Raw genomic sequence first — 24,420 nt, 5'->3', positions numbered from 1 at the left:
GGATCAGCACTGAAGGAGGTGATAGGTGGAGCCTGGAGAGTGTGAGGAGGGATTGAGTAATCGCAATTTTACCAAAGACTTCCTGTTTAAAAAAAGGAATAAGTAAAGAGTGCTTTCCATTGGAGAGGTGATGTGTTCTCTGTAATGCTGTGGAAGTGGTGAATAGGTGACCAGATGTCCTGATTTTATAGGGACAGTCCCGATTTTTGGGTCTTTTTCTTGTACAGGCTCCTATTACCCCCCCACCCCCTGTCCCGATTTTTCACACATGCTGTCTGGTCACCCTAGTGGTGAAAGTAAACCATTGACCTAGCCATAGGAGCATGCATTAATTAAAATCCTCATGAGGAATACCAGTATTGTCTAATAAAGATGAGACACTTGAAACAAAACACGGTGTCCTTCCCCTTATATAATATCTCTCAAGCCAGGAGGGGGGAGTTTATAATTCATCCAGTAGAAGGTTACACTGACAACTTGTTGGAAGCTCATGGCTTGCACCTAATTTACATGAAAGGGAATAGATTGTTACACTCCTCTTCTTTAATACAGAGGTTTGGCCCACAGAGACTACAACTTCCAGTATGCAGTGCTCTATCTGGGTTGAGATGAAACATTGCATCCTGGGAACTACAGAGTGTGTGGTCAGCCTTTGGGGGTATTTGTTTAAGCAAAGAATGAGAAATTTAAAGTGCAGCACATTTGTGATATGTTTAGCTGTCCTTGCTTGGCAGTGATTAAATCCTAGGTCTTGAAAACAGACAACATAAGAAACAAGCTGTGATGTGCTGTAAAGAAAACAGTGAGGGCTGTCAGGGGTTGCCAAAGTCTGAGAGACAAATCAGCTTTACAGGATGTGGGATCCTGGATGATTCAACATCTGCACAGCTTTAGTATTTGGTACCTGTGTACCTTTTCGTGCTTGATTATATATGCAGAATGTATTATAGCTGAGTTTATGGGCTGAGTGCTGGCTGCAACTTCTCCCCCACCATGCCATCTATCCTTGCACTGGGTACTTGACTTGCAAGAAGAAATCCCCTTGGAAATGCCAAAGTTTTCTCTCCTGGCATAGATAGATGGGGATCCTGTGTGAAAGACGCATAGCTGATCTATGCCAAGCAAGGGGTGATAGTCCTAGCACGCTTCTAGGAATCGTTGCCACTGTCTGGAGATTTTTCTTTTGGCAAAGGTGCCTATTTCTGGCTTTCCGGGTGTCCTTGAAAGAAAAAATACTATGCAACAGCAATGTGTTACTGCCTTTGACTAAAAGAATGGTTTCCGAATTGTTAGAGCAGTTTAAAAAAATTAAATAGAGATGTGTGCTGGTCTTTTATTTCATAGCAAAGCATGTGTAATCTGTATATGCCTCTACGGCCTGGTCTCTGGTGCTTAAGAGATTTTCTTCCTGTGTGCCAGCTTGATATTTGAGACTAGGTGATATTCTTCTGTTAGCAGTTCCCAGATGTGAGCTAGGAGATACCCTTAGCAAAGAAGCCACTGCAGGGCTTCTGTTAAGTGCATGTAACGGTTGGTTGTCTTGCTAGCTTTTGCAATGACTCACATGTCTTTCATGCAGCAACATTGTTTTGCCAAAAAAAAAGTTTGGCGTCTGCATGGCTTGCCTGACAACTGTGGTTGAAGTTCTGGGACTTCTAAAGCGTCTATCCATAAGGGTCTGGATCTTGCTGAAATGAAACACTTTGGAGTAGTTTCCTAACATAAAGCACTCCGTTGGTATGGAGCTGGCGGACCTATAATGGATGTGTGCTGCGGCAGTGCAACTGTTGGAGATTTCCCTTAGCTGGCAGTAGTAGTAAGTCCCTTATCTTTTGTATGGGCTGAGCCACAACAGAGTCCGTATATTACAGGTTAGCTGAACCAGTGCTGCTGCAGTGGTTGCTGTGGTTTCCTATCCATATTGGGGAGAAATCATTGTAGACTTCCTCAGTTCATATGGTGCTGAGCTAAACATCTAGTACCTGGCCCTAAAACCAGTTTAGAAGAGCCTGGGGTGATGGTTGTTTGTGCGAGTGCAATATCTTTCAGCTAACAGTTTGCTGCAGTGCATTTTAGTTGAGCTTTTAGATGATACCTCGGGGTCAGTGCACAGTGGAACGTCCTCGAGTGTAGTGCTGGCTTGCCTCGCTAGTCTGCCAGTACTTGAGTTTGATGCATTTCATGGCACAGTGCAAGGCCAGTCTGTTCACTAAGCGTTGGCTTGAAGATAATTGGAAACGGAGGGCAGCCTTGACTCAATGGTTTGCGGATGGAGTGTTTTCTGTCACATTGCTGTTGCTATGGAAATTTAGCTAGAGGTTTGGGTGCTTGTCTATTGATGCTGCCTATTGAGGGCAGAGTGGTGTGATTTTAAAAATGTGCATATATATAATTTAATTATTTTACAACTCTGTACATGGGCCCAACGGCTTCTGCAATGAGTGCTTGTTGCTGCTGTTACTGTTATTTATTATTGCTGTTCTGAAAGAGCACACAATATGCTTGCAATTTCCCTGCCCAAAGTAGCTTTCAATCCAAGAAGATGGGCAACATAGGAAGGGAGAGGACACAATCAAAATGTATAGATCTGTTTGCTTTGCTTTATATACTGTTCGTGTTGATGTTGTTGTTAAATACACACCAGCTTCTACCTAGTTGTCCCTTAGCCTTTCTGTTATTTGTTGGCCACCTTCTTGTTGTTTTTTATTAGTTGTTTTGTAATACCACCTGGAGGCCTCAACTGAGATGGGGGCCCCATTGTGCTAGTTGTGCTACATACCAATAGTAAGAAACGGTCCTTTCCTTGAAGAATTTACAGTCTTATTAGACATATGACAAAGGATGGGAGGGGAAAAATAGTAATCACAAAATGTATAGAAATATGGATATTAATAGCCAAGCAACATGAATTAGGATAAATGATTGCTCATGTTAAGAAACAGTAAGAGAATTCAAGTGGTAAGAAGGATGGACTTGTAGTTAAATCACATGTCTAGGATACGGCAAACTTTGTGTGACCTTGGGCAGGCCATTTAGGGCATGACCCTCAGAAGTATTGAGCCCCCACAATCCCTGCAGAGTAATTTTTCTGTTGCTCAGTTTCTTCGTAGGTACATGGGGGATAATCATTCACATGGGTGTTGAGACTAATGATTTGGAATTTTTAAATTCCACCCAATGAAATGAATAGGCAGCAGGTTTAAAACAAACAAAAGGAAGTACTTCTTTGCACAACCCACAGTCAATCTATGGAATTTATTGCCAGGGGATAAGGGATTGTCGTGAAGGCCAAGATTATTAACAAGGTTCAGAAAAGAACTAGATAAGTTAATGGAGGATGGATCGATCAATGGCTAATAGCCAAGGTGGTCTGGGATGCAACCTCATTGTGCTGGGTGTCCCTAAGCCAGATGCTGGGACTGAATGACAGGGGATGGATCACTCAATAATTGCTCTGTTCTGTTCATTCCCTCTGAAGCACCTGGCACTGGCCCAGTTAGTGGGCTAGATGGACCATTGGTCTGTCCCAGTATTGCCATTCTGTGTTCTATCTCTGGTATCTCCCATGGCTGTTTTGAGACTAATGATTGGAGTTTTTAAAGTGCTTTGGGATCCTTTGGTGGAATCATAGAATATCAGGGTTGGAAGGGACCTCAGGAGGTCATGTAGTCCAACCCGCTGCTCAAAGCAGGACCAATCCCCAGACCGATTTTTGCCCCAGATCCCTAAACGTCCCTCTCAAGGATTGAACTCACAACCCTGGGTTTTGCAGGCCAATGCTCAAACCACTGAGCTATCCCTCCCCCCTATAATTACAAAGTGTTTTACATTAAAGACTCGACCATCCACTCTCTATAGGAATAGACTGAGCAGTCCCTATATATCTTCATTATACGGCTCACAGCTTCCTGTGATGTCAATGAGAGTTGAAGGATCAGGTACTTGGAGAACAAAGCTTTCCATCTGGGCTTGGCCTGTGTTAGAAAACCTTGCCATGTATAATATCTTGTGCCAAGTATGGCTCCCTCCCTTTCCCACTTCTCTCCGCTGATGGTCATCCCGTAGCGTGCATTGAATCAATAGAGTTCAACAGACTTAGTTGCAAAATGTGATCAAGTCCCTAATTCTCTGAGGGGTCAGCTTCCTTTTATGCAGCACGTGTTGTGCTTGGATAGCTCCCCCCCCACATCAGCAGACTGGCTGTTTTTCAATACTGGTTGGCAGTAGCATGGTCCATGGAGGGACGACTTCCCAGCATACATGCAGAGTGCGCTTTTCAAATGCCAGCCCATCAGTCCATAATCGTTCAATGCTTTAAAGACCCCCCCCGGTGTCACTTTGTCACATTAACCCTCCTCCCAAAGCAGGAAATTGACTTCTTCTGAGCTGCTCCGGCAGAGTATTCTTGTTGGTGGCTGTGCATCATCGAAAGCCATTGAGATATGCCTAACATCTTACCATCTGAAAGTCAAATAATTCTATGGATAAAATAAAAACAGCGTGCTCGCAGTGATTCCTCATCTGGGTTTGACAATGAAAGAAATAACTCCCTTCCCCTATTTTAAAAAAAGTGCATACATGGATTTTTATAACATTGGTTATAACATTGGTCTGGTGCCACCAGACTCCTTGTTGTTTTTATTGGTTTTTAAGCAACTTATTAACAGAATTTTTCCTGCCCACCTGACTCCTCTCCCACAACACATTTCCTGTAAAATGACTTGATTTCCCCCCCTTTTGATGGTGAATTTCTAAGAGAATTTTTCATATCCAAATCATTGCTTTCACATGGATGCAAGGTAATAGTGTAAGTCTGAGTGTCAGCTCATGTGCTGCTGTATGCTGTTAGCTGCTTATTAAATATGATTAATAGAAACATTTATATTCATTCAACATCTGAAGCAATTTGCATTTATTTTTTCTCAAGATTTTTTATCCCATCCTCTTTCTCTCCCCCCCCCCCATCCTCCCCCAGTGTTGTTGCTCTGATGACTCAGATATTGGAGAGATTTTCATGTTGAGGTGGAGACTAGCTTTTCTAGTCAATTGCGTGACAGACAGTTTTGTTCTCTCCATCACATGTGGCTGCATGGGATTGGTACGTCAAATGCATTGCAGAATTATGAAAGTACTTTGTGTGCAGTTTACGATGATCCACGTTTTTGGTTTGTTAAATGACAGCGTTACATTTTAATGTAACAGCCTGCAATCCCAGGTATGCTTAAATATTTGGAGAAAAAGCGTACTTGCACCCGATCTGCTGCCGAGCTAAAATTCAGATGAATTTCTGGCCCAGATTCTCGGCTGGTGTAAATCAATGTAGTTCCACAGCAGTCTTTTGGAACTATGTGGATTTACACCAACTAAGGATCAGGGCCTTTGCTTAATTAAATCACATAGTAAATTAGATTGTAAACTAGCTCCTTGGGGCGGACGCTATCTTTATGTTCTGTGTTTTTGTACAGCACCTAGCACACGGGATCCTGGTCCATGACTAGGGCTCCTTGATGCTACAGTAATCAAATAATAACTAATTTTTGTTGGAATCAACCTATACTGCATGGGACATGTGTGTTTCCATATATATGGATAAATGTGGTAGAATTCCCTGTTATTCATTAGCATTCGCTAGGTTACAGCATGTGTGTGCATAACGTATGTAAACATGGAGCCAGCTCCTCAGCTAGTGTAAATTGGTATAGCTGCATTGAAGATCTAGCCCACTGTGATCAAATTGATAGTGTTACTTTTTCCCTTAGGTATAAAAAAAAAAAGTTAGTGACCAAAGCAAACCCAGAGGGGCACACAGGAAAGTGCAGCGTCTAGAGGTGGCATTTTGCTGTACCTCAATTAGTGACACCCAGTGCCACCCCTCTACAAGAATAGCCCCATCTTTCAAACACAGACCTTTCCGTGTGCTCCTCAGCTCACATTTCCCTGACTCCTGCGCATCTGATCCAGCACCAAAGAGCTCTCCTTGGTTTCTTTTGCTGTGGAGCAGTGTGATAGACCTTTCGCTTAACAATCAGACTAGGAAAGGATTTGCTGTACTGCAGCAGACCCCAGGATTCACCTAGTGAAGAATCCTGGCTCTAGATCAGGGGTTCTCGCACTGGTTCAGGACCCCAAAGTGGATCACGACCCCATTTTAATAAGGTTTCCAAGGCTGCTGTTGGTCCTGGGCCCCAGCAAGTCTGAAGCTGAAGCCCCACCGCCCAGGGTTAAAGTTACATGCCCCCGCCATGGGCAGAAGCTCTTGGGCTTCAGCTTTGGCCTCCCTTTTCTGCTCAGGGCAGCGGGCTCGGTCTTCGGTCCCCACTCCTGGGGTCGTGCAGTAATTTTTGTTGTCAGAAGGGGAGGGGTCATGATGCAATGGAAGTTTGAGAACTCCTGCCCTAGATCCAAAGGTGGTTGGGCTTCAGAGGAAAACCTAAAACTTGTATTCTCCATGTCATTGCACAATAATGTTACCATGGAGGTGTGTGTATAGTCCTGCTGCTAGATTTTCTCTCATCATATTAATCTTCATGAGATTAACATTGACGTCCACCTGTTATGACAAATGAATGACCAGAAATTTCTTCCATATCAAGAATTAGCCAAAGTGTATTGAGCTGGATATCACAACCTCACATTGCCAATAGGTGCACTTGATGAATGTCTTGCTGTCGCTTATACTTGGCCAGATCAGATGTTAATTCCTCCAAATTTTGTAGGGACAAGAGGCAATTTCTAATATGCTGTTTCTTTTCTTGAGCCATAGGATGTATTCATGTATTGTCAGAGATTCTTCATACTGGCTGCCTTTGTGAGCAATTCCTTAGTCCAGGGGTTGGCAACGTTCGGCATGCAGCTCGCCAGGGTAAGCACCCTAGAGGGCCGGGCCAGTTTATTTACCTGCTGACACGGCAGGTTTGGCTGATCGCGGCCTCCGCTCGCCGCGGTTCACCATCCTGGGCCAATGGGTGCGGCGGGAAGCGCTGCGGGCAAGGGATGTGCTGGCCGCGGCTTCCCGCCGCCCCCATTGGCCCGGGACGGCGAACCGCGGCCAGTGGGGGCTGCCATTGGCCGAACCTGCCACGTCAGCAGGTAAATAAACTGGCCCGGCCCGCTAGGGTGCTTATGCTGGCGAGCCCCATGCTGAACGTTGCCGACCCCTGCCTTAGTCCATGACCCTTTAAGATGCGAACTGAGCACCCTCAGCTCCACTCCAGGAGGTTAGGGCAATCGGCATTTCCCAGGAGGTGTTGTGCACCTTACCAGATTGGGCACTAATACAGATATGGACAGCTGTACATAATAGTGCATATTCATCATCCTGAACTGCATGCATTTACATGCCTTACTCCCAAGAACAGCCAAATGAGACATAGACATCTGATGGTGATGGAGATTGTGTTAGAATAGCATGTTTTTCCACCCAGGGTATCTCACTGGGAAAGTCACAGGTAACCCTAAAATATCCTGTCATCCACCCCCAGTACATATGTACATCTGTCTGTCACATCTTATGTGAATGATTCCCTGTATTTGTATAATGCATCTGTTCTAGACAGTCTCCTGTAGAAATGATGCAGTTGAAGATTTAGCACATGATTATGTGAGTAAATGCATACAAGCCTCATTTTAACAGTGGACGTCATGTTTTTTCTTTTCTTTTTAGTAAATTTCCTATGGAAATAAGTGCGCAGATTTTTGTTTAATTGTATAGGCTGCTGCTGCTTCCCAGAAAAGCTGAAGGAAGGCTGACTTTAAATTTGGGCCTGAAAGTTCCTTCAATTTTATGATCATTTAATCCTTGAGTTTATGATTTACTCTGTCTCGTGGTATCTGGTTGTTCTGGATCAAAAAAGGTCATCTGGCTTCAAAGCTTTATGGTTTATAAATCTTTATGAAACTGAACGAAATGCAAAGTTTTTTTTTTCTTTAAATGGACAAAAATTCTCGGTTCCTTTTACACTGAAGGAAAAGTGTAGAGGAGCGGACTCACCCCTGCGGCGCCTCCTGCTGGTGACTCCCGGGAATTAGCTCGTTCCAGCTCCGGAGCACCCTCTGCAGCCCGGGGATCCACCTGTCCTCTGGCTCCCGTGTCCCTCCCTGGACCCCGGTGGCCTTGTACCTGGGGTGCTGCCCCTAGCCGTAACCCTTCAGTCTTAGGGGTCTCCCCTCCCCGGGGAACCCCCACCCACTATTCCCACCTTGCCTCAATATAAGGCTACTGCCAGTCATCGTCTAGCCCCATGCCCTGGGAATGACTGCAGTATCAGCCTACTCATCACTGGCAAGGTTGGGTTTGGACCTGCTGCCTTGGCCTACCCCTGGGCTGCCCTCTGCAACCCCCAGTACCTTTTAGCCCAATGCTAGGCTGCAGCCTGGGGCTTTCCAGGCTAGAGCTCCCCAGCTCCTCTGCCTTTCCCCAGCCCTGCTCCACTCAGGTACTCTGTCTCTAGCTCTCTGCAGCCAGGCCCTTCTCCCTCTGAACACAGAGACAGAGAGAGACTGTTCTGGGCCTCTGGCTTACAGCCTTTTTATACAGGCCATCTGAGACCTGATTGGGGCATAGCCCAGCTGTGGCTACTTCCCCAATCAGTCCAGGTCTCAGAGCTGCAGCCCTCTTCAGAGCTGCTTTCAAGCCCTTCAGGGCAGGAGCGGGGTAACCACCCCACTACAGAAAGGCATGTATATGTCTTGTGCGGAGAATGGGTTTCACAAAACCCAATGTAAATGGAAATATTTCCATGATTTAACTTTAATTTAAATAAAAAGCCTTTTCATAGAATATTAGGGTTGGAAGAGACCTCAGGAGGTCGTCTAGTCCAACCCTTGCTCAAAGCAGGACCAACCCCAACTAAATCATCCCAGCCAGGGCTTTGTCAAGCTGGGCCTTAAAAATCTGTAAGAATGGAGATTCCACCACCTCCCTAGTTAACCCATTCCAGTGCTTCACCACCCTCCTAGTGAAATAGTTTTGTCCTAATATCCAACCTAGACCTCCCCCACTACAACTTGAGACCATTGCTCCTTGTTCTGTCATCTGCCACCCCTGAGAACAGTCGAGCTCCATCCTCTTTGGAACCCCCCTTCAGGTAGTTGAAGGTCTGCTATCAAATCTCCTCACTCTTCTCTTCTGCAGACTAAATAATCCCAGTTCCCGCAGCCTCTCCTCATAAGTCATGTGCTCCAGCCCCCTAATCATTTCCGTTGTCCTCCACTGGACTCTCTCCAATTTGTCCATATCCTTTCTGTAGTGGGTGGCCCAAAACTGGATACAATACTCCAGATGTGGCTTCACCAGTGCCGAATCAAGGGGAATAATCACTTCCCTCGATCTGCTGGCAATGCTCCCACTAATGCAGTCCAATATGCCGTTAGCCTTCGTGGCAACAAGAGCACACTGCTGACTCATATCCAGCTTCTCATCCACTGTAATCCCCAGATCCTTTTCTGCAAAACTGCTACTTAACCAGTCAGTCCCCAGCATGTAGCAATGCATGTGATTCTTCCATCCTAATTACAGGACTCTGCACTTGTCCTTGTTGAACCTCATCAGATTTCTTTTGGCCCAATGCTTCAATTTGTCTAGGTCACTCTGGACCTCCAGCATATCTACCTCTCCCCGCAGCTTATTGTCATCCGCGAACTTGCTGAGGGTCCAATCTATCCCATTGTCCAGATCATTAATAAAGATGTTGAACAAAACCAGCCCCAAGACCGACCCCTGGGACACTCCACTTGATACCGGCTGCCAACTAGACATCGAGCTGTTGATCACTACCCGTCGAGCCCGACAATCTAGCCAGCTTTCTATGCACTTTATATCCACCTTTCTTTTTATTTAAAAATTCCCTGCCATGTTGCAGACCTAAAACAACAGCAAGGTGCTTGTCAACTATACACACACATTAAATTGACTAACCTAACTCCTTGTCGAAGCAGAGTGAAATGTTTATACAATTTTTTTCATTTTTACAATAAAAAATTAAATTAAATTAAATTGTTTTTCTTGATAGGCTAAATTTTGCTCAGTACCATGAAGGTGCATTCAAAGAACCCTTTGCTCCCAAATGTAATGGATAGGCACAGTATAGTTCTTGGGCTTCCCAGTGTGGTGCTGGCTACTCAAAAGTGGCAAAGGCCTCTCTGCACTGACCAGCCAAGCTGGCACTGCCTGGGAAGAAATGAAGGCTTTGCTCCTGAAAAGGGTGGTGTAGTGTAGTGATGGAGCTCCCTAGACTTCTAGGAAGTGTTGTGTGGGACTCAGGCACGGTACTCTCCCAGAGCTCCTGCTGGTATCATGCACCTCTGCACAGCCCATAGTGCGAAATGTGGCCTTGAGTATGTAACATTATCTAAAAACACCATTTCAAGGGTTTTTGTGCAGTAAGGCTGTAGTTTCAATTGCAAAACAGAGTTGAAATTTTCAGATGTGGTATTTTGGAGGATGCTATCTATATTGGGTGTCTGGGGCTTGAAATATGTCAAATCTAAGAGAGATTTCCCATTCTGCTAAGATGGCTTTACATCATTAAAATGGAAGGCATTTAAAAATTCTAATTTATATTTATGTAAATTTCCTTATCAAGGTTGTGCCATGGAAGCATAACTGTGACAGATATTGCAACCACTTGCAGTGTCTTTGAGGACACTGTATTTTATGTTTAAAGCCTGAAAAACCCTCAAAGCCTTTATGATGAGATGGGCCGGACAGTATGATCTGTAGAATATTCATACTCATTTGTATGAGTACAGATGATGTGTATTTGTGTGTTGCTGGCTCACTCGGGTGGGTGGGGGGTGTTTCCTGTGAAATCTGCAATCACTCGGGGGTGATTAATGCAAAATCCCAATGCTGGCTATGAAGATATCCAGCCTTTGAAGTTTGAACCTCTTAAGTATAGAGGGAGGGACAATTTTTACCTGTTTTCTGGAGACTGGAGGACAAAGTAGGGCTTTTGGTATAAAAGTCTAAGTTTAAACAGACCCAGAGCCTTCCTTTTGATACAGCAGACACAGGACTTGCTGTCATAGGGTGGCTCCAACCTTTGCAGAAGGGAGAGACTTTGGCCTACCAGACTCTCCACGCTGGAGATGGGCGATTCCTGATTTAGTGAGCATTTAATTCCTTTTATTGTTTTGCGTATGATTTCTTGGTGATGCTTTTGGTCTAAGAATAAATGTACTTTGCTTTGGAACAGCTGTGCGGTCACTGGTAAAAACACTGTCATTGTCCTGGGAGAGAAAGCAAAGCACAGGTGCTGGGTGCTAGGCTGACGGGCTTGCTGGGGATATCACAGTGTAAGGCGGGAGCTGTGCAGCCTTAAAACCATGGTCAGAAGGGAGTGAGACCTGGGTCCCTATCGAGAGACAGATGGAGGCCTGAGACCTGAGTGGCCACAAGTGGGGAGGGGAGATACAGGTGCAGTTACCCTTGAAACTGACACAACCTAGTCCATTCTCTGTGATGGAAGATTTGAAACAGTGTTGAAGTACATTTGTTGGGGGAAAGGGGGAAAAGAGTGGGGGGAGGCAGAAGTGATATTTAAATGATATATAAATTAGCCCCTAAAGTAAAAAATACTCTGGCTATGGGAGAATAAAACAAAACAAAACAGAAAAACCTATTAATGACTAATGGTTTTCTTTTGATCCTTTAATAAGAAGGCAGGGTTGTACATTATCTTACTCTTTCTAAATGTGTTGATTAATGAATATCAGCTGATTGGTCTTTGGGAAGAGATTTAGTTGTTGAAAGATTACAGAGCTGTGATTGAACTGGATGAGTTATCTTTGTGACTGTTTAAAAAAGGCAGTTACGGGAAAAGCTATGGGAAAAATCTTTGTGTCAGGATGAGAGTCTGTGAGGTTCTGGGCACTCAGAACTCCTGTTTAAAGGGAATGGCAGCTCAGGGCACTCAGCACCACATAGGATGGAGGCCCTAGAGAACAATTTGCATTGCTCCTGCCCTATTCATTTGATATTTACTGCTGCTGGTGCTGGATTCCCCCTGTCCCGTCATTCTTTCAAAGCATGTTGTTGAAAACTTTTGTCTCCTGAGCCTAATAGATCCCGCTCATGCTGTTTTTCATATTTTTCCTGAGTGTTGTCGTCTTGATCTCTAAAGGGTCTTGGGCTTTTGGTTTCCTGTGAGAACAAGATAATTACTCTCCAGTAGGCAACGTCTGACGTACAGTTTCAGCAGAAACCACTGGGACGCCAGTCACTAGCATGGAACAATATTGTGGGTAAATGAATAAACAGAAGTTTATCATACTTCCTGCACAACAAACTTTTGTTAAAGAGACAGTAAAAATTTTTCATTGCTAGAGTTGGTATAAAAATTAAACTTCCACAACAAGCATCATTCAGAAATTTATTTTAGAGGTTTTTTTTTTAAGCTGCACCCCTATTTTTTTTCTTGCTAAAAAGACTGCTGATGGTTTTGTAGTGATAATCTTGTGTTATAGGGACATCTACCGCATTTTGGCAGACATTTTATATGGGGCTTCTGTATACTTCTAAAGAGTGAAAGTGAGTATGATTTTTCATACACACCGCCCACTTACCTTATGGAAGGAAGTAGTGCAGCTAAAAAGTAGCTACATTCCGAAAGGAATTTGCTTATTTCACACTCACCCACAAGATCTTCTGTTGTGATTGTTAGAGCTGCTCCTGTTTGCCCGAGGTAGTCCTAGTTTTGACATGATTTTTTTCCCCTTTTTTCTTTATAACCTATTGCAAGACTGTTATTAACATAAATTAAATTGGGGGGGAATAATATGGTCAGGACATGTAAATTAGACATAAACCAGAAATACTGAGAAAATAATTAAGAATAATAAACACCTATTGTTTATTGCAAGCAGGGGTCAGTCTATGGACAAATTGACCACCCTAGTTATAGCAGAATAGTTACTCCACTAGCTAGACTGGACAATTTCTCTACCTACATGAGCCCTGAGTGCAGCTAGTGGAGTCTCTCAGGATTGCTGTGAAGCATTGGATTAACTCAAATAGTTGTGTGTGTCTGTGTACATCTATATCTCTGAATGTGTATGTGTACCTACTTTGTATATATACGTGTGTGTATATAATGTGTGGTGTGTATATAGTATTAAATACGTTTGTTTATATATGTGAAAATAATAAAATGCAGACTGTTTAGAATATATCCTAGTGGTATTTGTACTGTGTCTGCTCTAATACGAGCTTTGTATTTAACTTTGGTTTCCTCACTGTTGATTCATATCACATATTTAACTGCAGCATGTTGGTTTGTGGTTTTTTTGGGGGCGGGGGCATTAATTGTGATTCTTACTTGTAATCAGGCAGTGGCAACCTCTTCAGGAAACTGACATTTAAATGTAGCAGAGATGATAAGCAGGTTGGTGTGGGGCTGCTTTTCATTATAAATCTTGAAGTTGCTGGTTAAGTGTGCCAGGTGTGTAGAAGATACCTTTGGAACCCAAAGACCCATTGATTGATTTAGTGTTTGATAATGTACTTGGTCAACCTTGTAAGCAGAAGGCAGAACAAAAACACATAGAATAAAACCAACACAATACATTTAGGCTTGGAAGAATATTTTTTTTTATAATTTCGGCAGATAATACTGATTATTTTTAAGCATTCCCCCCCTATTTTTATAGATTTAAATTTTCACCATTGCGGGAAATTATGGAGGGGATCAGACAACGGGGTAGGAGTGTCAGAAATAGTTAATTACATAGATGTTGAGATTCAAATAAAACACAAATGGTCAAAATATAAAATGTAAATATTCTTAAATCAAACTCTGTTAAGTTCTCAAGCAACATTTCCTTTTTTGCCTATCTGTAAATTTTGATTTATCATCGATGGATATATTTTTCCATCGGTTTGTGAGAGTGTACGGTGGAATCTGTTTACTGGTTTTCCATTAATAAAAAATCGAATTCTTCCCAGTTAAACTATATTACACTGCTATTTTGTCAGTATAATCCAAGCACCTTCCTCCTACAGACATAGCCATACATATCTCAACTCAAATCCTGCTCAGTATTGAGCTCACAAATTCATTTAACCAATCCAAATCAACACATTTTGTATAGGATTTGTCTACACAGCAACTGGGAAGATGGTTCCCAGCATAGATAGACCAACGCACCTCAGCTCTGCTTAAGCTAGTATGCTAAAAATAACAATGTGGCCGTGGCAGCATGAGCAGCGGCTTGGGTTAGTGGCCCAAGTACAATCCCACCCACCTCCTGGGTACATACTCGGGCAGCTAGCCTGTGCCATCACACAGATGCCACACCGCTATGTTGAATGCACTAGTTGGAGCAGAGCTAGTGCGTCTCTGAGAAGCCTTCTGCTGCTGCTGTGTAGACAGGCTTGATCAAGAACTGTAGCCTCATCCACAGGCTTGATTAATAACCTCAGTTGTTTCCTGGTTTTGTCTACTCCTTTGTGACTTTAACACTCCCGTAAGTGCGGGGGATGGACTGATAACACCTCTCTAGAATGACCTGTATAGGAGCTTCTCTCAAGCTTCCTACTAGTTGCTTCCTCTGCACTTGATTCCTGACTCCAGACCCAGCAAGGGGTCAGTTCAGGTTCTCTCATTAAACTCCCAGTTCCACCAAGTTGTTGAGTGGTTTCATGACGGTCAGGTGGAGCAAACATGAGGCCACCAAACGATTTCATGTGTGGCCTCCCCAGGATTTGGACCTGACGTTCCAGAGGGGAATGGCTAGTGGTGTGTACTCCCCTGCTGCCCATCATCCCGTCCTTATGGGCTCAAAACACCAAAGGCAATCAGATGCTATATAACTATTCCCAGCACCAAATACAATGGGATCCGTTTCGGTGGCATAATGCATTTGAATCCATGTTGTGAAACTTTTGATGAGTAAGTAAATGCTTATTCTTTCTTTCTCTGTTTGTTTTCTTGCAGCCAACTGGGTATATGGAAAACTCCATTTCCTACAGTGCTATTGAAGACGTTCAGCTGCTCTCCTGGGAGAATGCCCCTAAGTACTGTTTACAGCTCACAATCCCTGGGGGTACTGTCTTACTGCAGGTACAGTAAACATGAAAGAACAACTCTCTATTAATCACTTTGATTCTCTGTTTGCTAAGTCTGAGATTTTAGCCCTGATTAGCCAGGCTGACACTGGGCAGATAATTCGTTGTGGTCAAGCTGGTTACTTACCAACAGATTAGTGTGAGGTGACACATTCAAAGCCATTCAAGATTGTTTGGGTTGCTGTGCCTGCTGTTTATTAAATTTTTTTAAGTGATAGTGGAGAATGGGAATTTTTGGGCCAAGATGATTTAAACTTGCAGTAGGTTTTATAAACAGGACAGGGCTTTGTGGGAGAATTGATAGATTTTTTGAGTCCCAAAGGGTCCAATATAATGATCTAGTCTGACAACCTGAATAACACAGATTATAGAATTTCACTCTGTAATTCTTGGCATTGAGTACAGAACTTCCAGTGAAATTAAAAGTGGATGTCTTTATAAAAGATATTATTTAATGTAAAGACTTCAGGTGAGACTGAACGCCGTTAGATTTTAGAGAAAAAAAGCACCTTAGAAGGTTCAACTAATCAGGCAGCTCAACTGTTTGAACTTTCAAGTATCTGTTTGGAAATGGACAATTCCATTACCACTCTGTGGGTAGGTGACCACGGGGGTGATGTGGGGCAGAAATATTTATGTAGTTCTTTAAAATGCTAGGATTTGTTTAAAAACAGCCAGCTCTCAAGTACACCTCAACTGCATGTCTTATTTACTCTAAGAGCTTGCTCATAGCATTCTCAGTTTGAACAAGCAAGTTGGTCCCTCCCACACGTCACATGATGGTGCAGAAAAAAGAGATTGTGGAGGACCGACGTTAATAGACATGCATTTCAGATGAGATCTACAGGAGCTTCAGGGAAACAGCACGGTTCAGTAGATATGGCCCTGACTTTGGAGTCAGGGGACCTGTTTTCTTTTCAGTGTTCTGCAATTCGTGCTGTATAACTCTGGGTGAGACATGTCCTGACCGGCTGTGTTAGTGGCTGAAAAACAAGCCATTGATCTGTGTCTTAGTTCTCCCACCTTCAAATTGGGACTAGGGATGCTCACTTTTTTTTTTTTTTTTTTAAAGTGCTTTGAGATCTCTGGATGACAAGTCTAATGATAAGTGCTATTCATATGAGGCCAGTGTCCTTGGGCACATTTCCCCACTCTCTATGTCTGGTTGTTGTGTAACATGCTGATTACCATCACCAAATGTTTTACAGCTGTGCTGTGGTGCTATATAGTATATAGTTTCCTGTATTCAGTCCTCCTTAAGTCCTGTTTCTAAACAGGAGGCACCACCTTTTCCTTTATTTTCACATTATCCCACACTTCCTCATGTGTTTGTAAGGTTTTGTAGGATTTCTAAGGTCATTGCAAGTTTAGCGAGAGCAGAGCGCTCCACCACATTCCTGAGTTTTGAAACTGCTGTAGATCAAGAAAAGAAAGCTAACTGAAAATCCAGCTGGATATGCACTTAAAAAAAAATCTTTCAGCAATCATAAATTCAAAACTGCTGACCCTATTTTCTCCAAATTTGGCCATTCCTTAGATCTCAGTGGTGACTGTAGAATAGATCAAGTTTCAATAATATCTGTTCAGCTGTTGACTCTTGGGTGTGCATTGTTTTTTCTGACTGGAATATGTGGACAAGAATGTGTTTCATATGTGTAGAATTCAGAAATGGTTGAGTGATTTCCGCAGAAACTATGGAGGGGGGAAAAAAAAGAGTATCTCTGAAATGGAGATATAACTCATGAAAAATTTCAGCCCCAAAGGAAATTGTTCTGGTGAAAATATGGGTAACTGCAAAAGGGTGATTATAATGGAAGTTGCATTTCTATCTTTACTATACCATAGCAGCTCCGGAAGTAGTTCAGTAATATATATGAAGATATGAACAGTGCTGCACTGGCAGAACGTGATACCTCTTCTGATTGTATACTTGTGGTCCTGGTGCTGATCAGCTGTCCGTCAGAGCCATGAAAGATTATAGATAGCTGTATCTGACATTCCAATATTTTTGATTGGTCAGATTAAATATTAAAGCACTATCAGGGAAGCTGGTCAATAGCAGACTGCAGTGCAATCTTCATAGGAAAAAGTTTCTTCCTTCTTTGAGGGATAAACAGTTGTGGTTTTTAAGAGAAAATAACCCAGTTGATCATCATCTGCTTCTTATGGCTGATGTAGATGTAGCGCAACAATTATAGTTTTACATTTAGGTGGCTAAGCCAGATAATTGTGCCTGGAGTAGCGGAGTGTATCACTGTGATGCCTCCATCATACTTGTGACTCGGGCATTGAGTTGTGATATGTTCCACAATCTGTTCTGGGCGACCACAGTTGCACACTGGAGAGTTTTTTTAATTTTCCATTTGTGCATGAGGTACCCGCATCTGACATGGTTTGTGCAGCTGCGGTTTAAGATTGCCCATAAGCTTCGTGGAAGATCGAAGCCAGGGATCTTCTCCGTTGGGTCTTTCACGAGGAGTGTGGGTGGGTGGGTGGGTGTGACTTCTTGTGAACTCCATTTGGCTTTCCTCGGGGTTGAAGTAGCATTGACTTGAGGTTGCACCCAGTTGATGCCCATTAACAACCCGAAACTAGGCACTGAAATGAAGTGTGTTCTCCATATTACAGGGTTCTGCAGGAACATGGAACAACAGAGTGACTCTAAATCTGTTCTGGACAAACCAGGATGAGTCACACTAGATCATAGAATCACAGAATATTAGGGTTGGAAGAGACATCCAGTCCAATCCCCTGCTCAAAGCAGGACCAACACTAACTAAATCATCCCAGCCAGGGCTTTGTCAAGCCGGGCCTTAAAAACCTGTAAGGATGGAGATTCCACCACCTCTCTAGGTAACCCATTCCAGTACTTCACCACTCTCCTGGTGAAATAGTGTTTCCTAATATCCAACCTAGACCTCCCCCACTGCAACTTGAGACCATTACTCCTTGTTCTGTCATCTGCCACCACTGAGAACAGCCAAGCTCCATCCTCTTTGGAATCCCCCTTGAGTTAGTTGAAGGCTGCTATCAAATCCCCCCTCAGTCTTCTCTTCTGCAGGCTAAATAACCCCAGTTCCCTCGCCTCTCCTCGTAAGTCATGTGCCCCAGCCCCTTAATCATTTTCATTCCCCTCTGCTGGACTCTCTCCAATTTGTCCACATCCCTTCTGTAGTGGGGGGACCAAAACTGCACGCAGTACTCCAGGTGAGGCCTCACCAGTGCCGAATCGAGGGGAATAATCACTTCTCTTGATCTGCTGGCAATGCTTCTACTAATAAAGCCCAATATGCTGTTGCCCTTCTTGGCAACAAGAGCACACTTCTGACTCATATCCAGCTTCTCGTCCACTGTAACCCCTAGGTCCTTTTCTGCACACTCATATTACTCTGGCTGTCTTCTGCAGTTACTTCAGACAGGTCCTTTCATATGCAGAGTCGTTTACCAGTGGCTAAGGATACATCTCATTGCTCAGACCCTGACGTTAGCCCTTCACTTTGTTCCAGTGCTTGGGGTTTTGGATGGTGTTGGAATGCCATAAAAATATATTGATTGTGATGATTTTCAACACATCAGATATACTTTCTGCTCTCGGTAAGAGTCGTACATGGGAACATCTGGGGCCAGATCCTTCGCTGGAGTAAACTGTCATGACTCCATTTTAGTTTATACCAGCTGAGTTTCTGGACCGTGATCTTTGCCTTTGCTTATGCATTAGGACTGTGGGCTGAAGGGGCCCATGTGAGGGGTACGAGAGATTCCCAAAATCATCGTTGAAATTTGGTTCAAAGTAGACTAACACTTGGAGGTTAGAATTCAACTATCTGAACCTTTCAGGAGGAACTCCCTCTTTTCCCCCCTTCTGACACACAGTTGGCCCCTTCTGACCCTCCCAAACAGCCTGATAGCATCTCTTGAAAATAAGAAGGTAAGACTGGGACTTGGGGAAGAGTGTGGGAAACTACCTAGGACAGAGAATGTTCCCTGCCTGCCAGCTGTGTGAACAATGCAGCCCATGTTTGATGAACCTTCCAGTGTAGGCTGAGGCTCAGGAACACTTGGACTCTGGAACGTAAAGAATCCATTCCAACACTGTTAGTGCGCTGTTCTGTAAGACATGAGCCCTGTGCATTCTACCCCAAGTCTAAACACTGATGATATGCAGGACAGACGGCAGAGGCAAATTCAAGCAAAAGAGGTGGAAACACTTTTCGGATGCGCTCCTGGGCTCCACTCAAATTGAAGAACCTGGAAGTATAAATACAAATGTATTTCCTGTGCTCTGGAACTCACTTTTCCAGAAATTGTTGCAGTATTTCTAGGTATAAAATACATACAAAATTGTAAGAAATGGAATTTTTCTTTTGTCTAATAGCTCTTCTGTTGCTTCATTGTTCAAGGATGTAATGCAAGTGGTTAGGGGGCAGAGAAGAATAGAAACTTGTTTAGAGATAATTTTTTTATGGTAGAAAGGAGCTACTAACGAGGTGACAATATAGTTATTCATTGTTGGTGGTTTTGTGTCTAGGTTCTACCGTATAATCCATTAGATAATGAGAAGTAGAAATCTTATTTTTAATGTTACATAGTTTTACTGTTAAGACTGAATTGATGCATGTATAGGTGACAGTGGAAAGCACAAACCTGCAATAATGATTTAATGGCCCAGGCTTTTAGAAATACACACACATAACTGCATGTGCAGAGTTTGCACAGGGTGAAACACTGAGCCATGGTGCTCCCAGGCAATGGTGAGTCACAACCTAGCCTTTGTTTTTACTCTGTCTTTTTATGGTACCTATCCCCACAGCCCCTCTTTGAGGCAGGGAAGTTCTGTTATCCCCATTGTACAGATGGGGAACTGAGGTGTGGAGATACTGCGGATGTGGCTACCCTGCGATCCAAGATGGGGACGGCAGCTTGGGTAGACCTTGCTAGCATTGCTAAAAATAGCAGTGTGGACATGACAATGGGGGTACACTAGCCTCCCCAGAACCTCCACATTGCAGAAGTTTGCACCAGCTCATGTACACTGCTATTTTTTGCCATGTTAGTGCAGATAAAGCTAGTCTACCCAAGCTGCGGGCATACCTTGCATTGCTGTAGAGACATTCCCGAAGTGGCTGGAAGTCTCTGGTAGAGCAGAGAGCTGAGCTCTTATCGCTCAAGGCCAGGCTAGCAACCTAACCACAGAATCTTCCTCATCCAATTAAGTAATAGAATCTATTGGAGAGAAATTGTGCTCAGCTGTGGAGTTGGACAGCTTCAGTATTTTCATAGGACGCCATAATATTATTTTTATTTTTCAACTTCACTTACTGGTGTTAGCATCCATGTCTGTCATATAATTTGTACATCATTTTTCTGTTAAATTTAATTTCTGAATCTTTATTCCATAGCATTCTCTTTATAGCCTATTTTCCCGACCTGTTTACTATTACAAATGATAACAAGTTTGAACCCAAAGCGCCCTGTGGCGCGTACAGGGAGTTTGGCAGGCATTGTAGATTTTTATCTGGAGCAGCCTGCCATTTGTTATTTGAAAAAACAAATGAACATAATTGTGAGAAATGAACATCTAAAAGTGGGTGCTTCGCATGCACAGTAATTCCTCTGAAAAACTGGTATCGCAATATAACCTTACAATAAATGATGAAGGAATTGAATTAATCTGGGCTTCCATAGTGTTTATATTGGACTATGTTATGACTCCAGTGTCACTATGGGAAACTGAATGTAACAAAACTCAAGCTTTCCCATATGTTTTCGGTAGGTGCCGATCCTGATTGATGATCCTGTGTGACCAGGCCAGAATGCAGTATAATTATGGATTTCCCATACAGAAAGGTCTATAGGATGCTCACAAATGCACAATAATATTGAAAATAAAATAATAAATACTTAAAGAATCAAGATGCAAAACCTACATTTTAAATAAGGATGTAATATCTAAGGAGGAAATCTATGGCAGGAGCAACAAACAATTTAAAGTTTACATTCTGTGCTGTCTCTTTTCCCTGCCAAACAGATCATAGTGTCCCCAGGACACACGGATTAAGACGCAGGCTTTGTTGCAGGTGTATGATTCTGACTTGGATGCCTCTAGCTATTTCTCACTGTCAAAGGACTATCAATACAGATCTGGAAAGAGGAACTCTGAGCTGGATTCTGCTCTGATGTCTCAGTGTAGAAGTTGTTGTATCTCCAGTGTTTAAGTTGAGATGTTTTGGGGTGTGGTATTGGGCTGTAAATACTGGGAGGTGTGATGTACTTAACAACTAGAGCTGGTCAAAACAATTTTTTTTAAAATTGGTGGAACAGATTTTTCCTTTGGGAATTGATCAAAATGAAAATATTTCATGGCAAATGTATTGATTTTGACAAAATTTTCAACAAGAAAATGTCTGAATGATTAAATGTGTAGATGGTTAAAAATAGTAAATTAATTTAATATTTACAGACATAATATATTTAAAATGTTATAGTATAATATTTTGACATTGAAATGTAATGATTTTATATTAATCAATTTTATAAGCATCTGAAGGATAACAATCTTCAAATGCGATAAGGGCTATTTTAAGAGAATGTTGATCGATTCTTCTCCATGTCCACTGAAGGCAGGACAAGAAGTAATGGGCTTAATCTGCAGCAAGGGAGATTTAGATTAGATATTAAGAGAATCTTTCTAACTATAAGGACATTTAAGCTCTGGAATAGGCTTCCAAGGGAGGTTGTGGAATCTCTGTCGTTGGCGGTTTTTAAGAACAGGTTGGACAATCACCTGTTAGGGATGGTCTAGGTTTGTTTGGTTCTGCCTCACCACTGGGGATGGAGGGGGCTGGACTAGATGACCTCTGGAGATACCTTCCAGCCCGACATTCCTATGATTCTATGATATGAAGTTATCAAACCAAAACATTTTTATAGTTCTGAATTGAATTTTATTTTTCATTTCATTTTTCAGGAAATTTTTGAAGTTTTGGCTTTTCATGCCAATTCAGAATGAAAACAGATTTCCAAATGTGGAATAGACATTTTGGTTTCTGACCGGCTTTAGTAACAAGACATGAGAGTCTAAGGTGTGGTACTAGGATGTGCTTCAGGAATCTGTCCGAGTTAGGTACAGTCCACCTAGGGAAGCACTACATGCTGTGTTAGAGGTTTGAGCCCACCTTGCCTTTGCTGTCTATTCTTGACCTAGTGGCATGGTGCTGCACAGTAATGAGTCAGAAGCGAGAGCCCAGCACCGTCCTTAAATCACCAGCTTTTTCGCTGTAACAGTCTCCCTTTGAAATATTGACCCATCCCAATCCAGTTCAACATATGGGGCCTGACAAACTAACAGCTGTGGTAATGTGACCACTGTCCTGGTAGGAAGCTATTCCTGGTTCATGGAATGACTCCACCCTCACTTTGGAGGAAGGGATGATGCTCCGAGAGCAAACATGGAATATGAGCAAACTGCCAAATCTTTTAGATGCATTGGCCTTTCAGGCTCAGTGTTTGCTGTATGTGCCCAGTTTTCTGCACTCAGTCTTGCTTCTGAAGCGCAGTGTTTGTTTCAGTCCTCACCGTGCTCTGTGGGTGTCACTAAGTCATTTTCCCAGACGCTCTGGTATGATAATGAGGTGGACGTTTTGTTTGTTTTTTTTTTGCCAGATGTGTCGATTCCCAGTTCTAATAAAAAGCACTGAACTCTGACAAACCTGTTTTCTCCCTCAGTTCCACTGGGACAGCTGGCAGATTTTGCAGGACCTGGTGCGCAGATTGCAAGCTCTTTGGGGCAGGGAGCATGAACCAAATTCAGCCCTTGAGGAAGTGGGAGCAGCTCCCTGCGGCATCAGTAGTAGCAAGGTCTCTTTGTGTTAGGGCTGAATTATGTCTTCCTGCCTTTTGTCTGCAGAGCACAATGCACATTGATGGTCACAAGCATTTGTTCATAATAAAATAACCCAAATGAGAAGTTTCATTGCTAAAGTTGCCACAACTTACTAACCATGCTGGCCCACCCCAAACTCCTAGCACATGTTTGCATTTCTTGGGAGGATCTAATTCCCTTCCCATTGCAGGTTACACTTCTGTGTCACTGGGAAGGGTGGGGGAATTTGGTGTTGGCTCATTTTAAGAGCTGGATAAGAGTTGTTTCGAGGGTGGATGAGATGGGGAAGCGAGACAGGGTGGAGTTGTACAAACCATTTAACCTCAATGCAGGCTGCAGTCCACATCTCAGGTTTTGCCAGAGCCAAATGGGCCTAGAATCTCAGAAACTTTCAGTCCTGGTCTGTTTTTTTCAAGTAGGATCTAACTGTGATAAAGGGAGTTCTCCCATCCATAATGCGCAGTGTTGTTTTATTCTATTCTTGGCAATCAGGTGTCGTCAGAAGGAAAAACAAACAGAACAGGAAGCCCTGATAAAGACAAAGCTCACTGCACATATTCAGCTCCTACGTGAGCTCAGCGTTTTGTCAGGGAGTCCCCAAGGCAAATATTTCTGCTGGATTGGGAATGCCTTTGCCTGTTGTTTCCTTAATCCATATGCTTTTCTTGGTACCTGTTTTTAGTTTAGCAAGCCTATTAGTCTAGATATAGTCCTCCCTTTCAGAGTCTGGGTTTTGTTTAGTAGCAAATCCATTCAGTATCCTTGGGGTGATATGCTTGGGCTCATGGAAGGCCCGGAATTCAGCAGAACCACTGTGGCTCTACTAGGCAGAGAGACTAGGGAGAAGAGGTTCCGGAGCAGTTCACTCCCATCTGTATGTGGAGTTGTTAGTTGGGCAATGGGAGTGAAAAAGTCTGGCACCTGGATCTGCAAATGATGTCGGTGCACTGCTCACACTTCCCATGCATGGGGGGAGGAGGCAGGGATTGTACACAGGTTGTAGTAGTGACCGGGGTCTGGTTGTGCTACTTTCCTGCACTCTGACTCTGAGTTGGAAGGGAGGATTTTGTTCCCCGGTGAAAGGTCTTTTGACTTGAGTTTTGCATGAAGAATCTGAGTTTCATCCCTCCATTGTATTCAAATTGGCTTTTAGTGCGACCATTGGTGCAGAGAAGCCTGCAGTACAGTTATAGTCTTACCAGTTGGAGGAGAATACAGACAAAATGCAGGAAAACGTACCGAGAGAGAGAAATACAGAATAAAGTTAGAACCTGGGAAGAATTACAACAGAACCCAGATCATGAAACCCCACTTTGTATTGTCAGCTGATTTTTTTTTTTTTTTTTTTTTCCCCCTCAGGACTGCTGGGGAGTTCTTTAGGATGGTGTACAGAAAGGGCACTGTAATAAGGAGAATTGTTGTTATAACATTTTGTTATCTGGACAAGCCATTTCTTGAATAATGCAGAGATCAG

The 24,420-nt window shown here is 43.1% G+C and overlaps 1 protein-coding gene across 4 annotated transcripts in view; it reads left to right on the top strand.

Moving 5' to 3' along the window:
• Positions 1 to 24,420, top strand: part of CMIP (c-Maf inducing protein) — a 178,877-nt gene that overhangs the window by 77,406 nt on the left and 77,051 nt on the right. For all 4 annotated transcript variants that reach the window (XM_054048859.1, XM_054048860.1, XM_054048862.1 and 1 more), the window contains exon 2: positions 14,934 to 15,059. In XM_054048859.1, coding sequence (XP_053904834.1) covers positions 14,934 to 15,059 — 126 coding nt within the window. The remainder of the gene's footprint in view (positions 1 to 14,933; positions 15,060 to 24,420) is intronic.

This window comes from Malaclemys terrapin, chromosome 14 (genome assembly GCF_027887155.1).
Source record: "Malaclemys terrapin pileata isolate rMalTer1 chromosome 14, rMalTer1.hap1, whole genome shotgun sequence".
NCBI classification, from domain to species: Eukaryota; Metazoa; Chordata; order Testudines; family Emydidae; genus Malaclemys; species Malaclemys terrapin.
The sequence above is the reverse complement of the archived record's forward strand: the minus strand, read 5'-3'. Positions and strand labels throughout refer to the sequence as shown.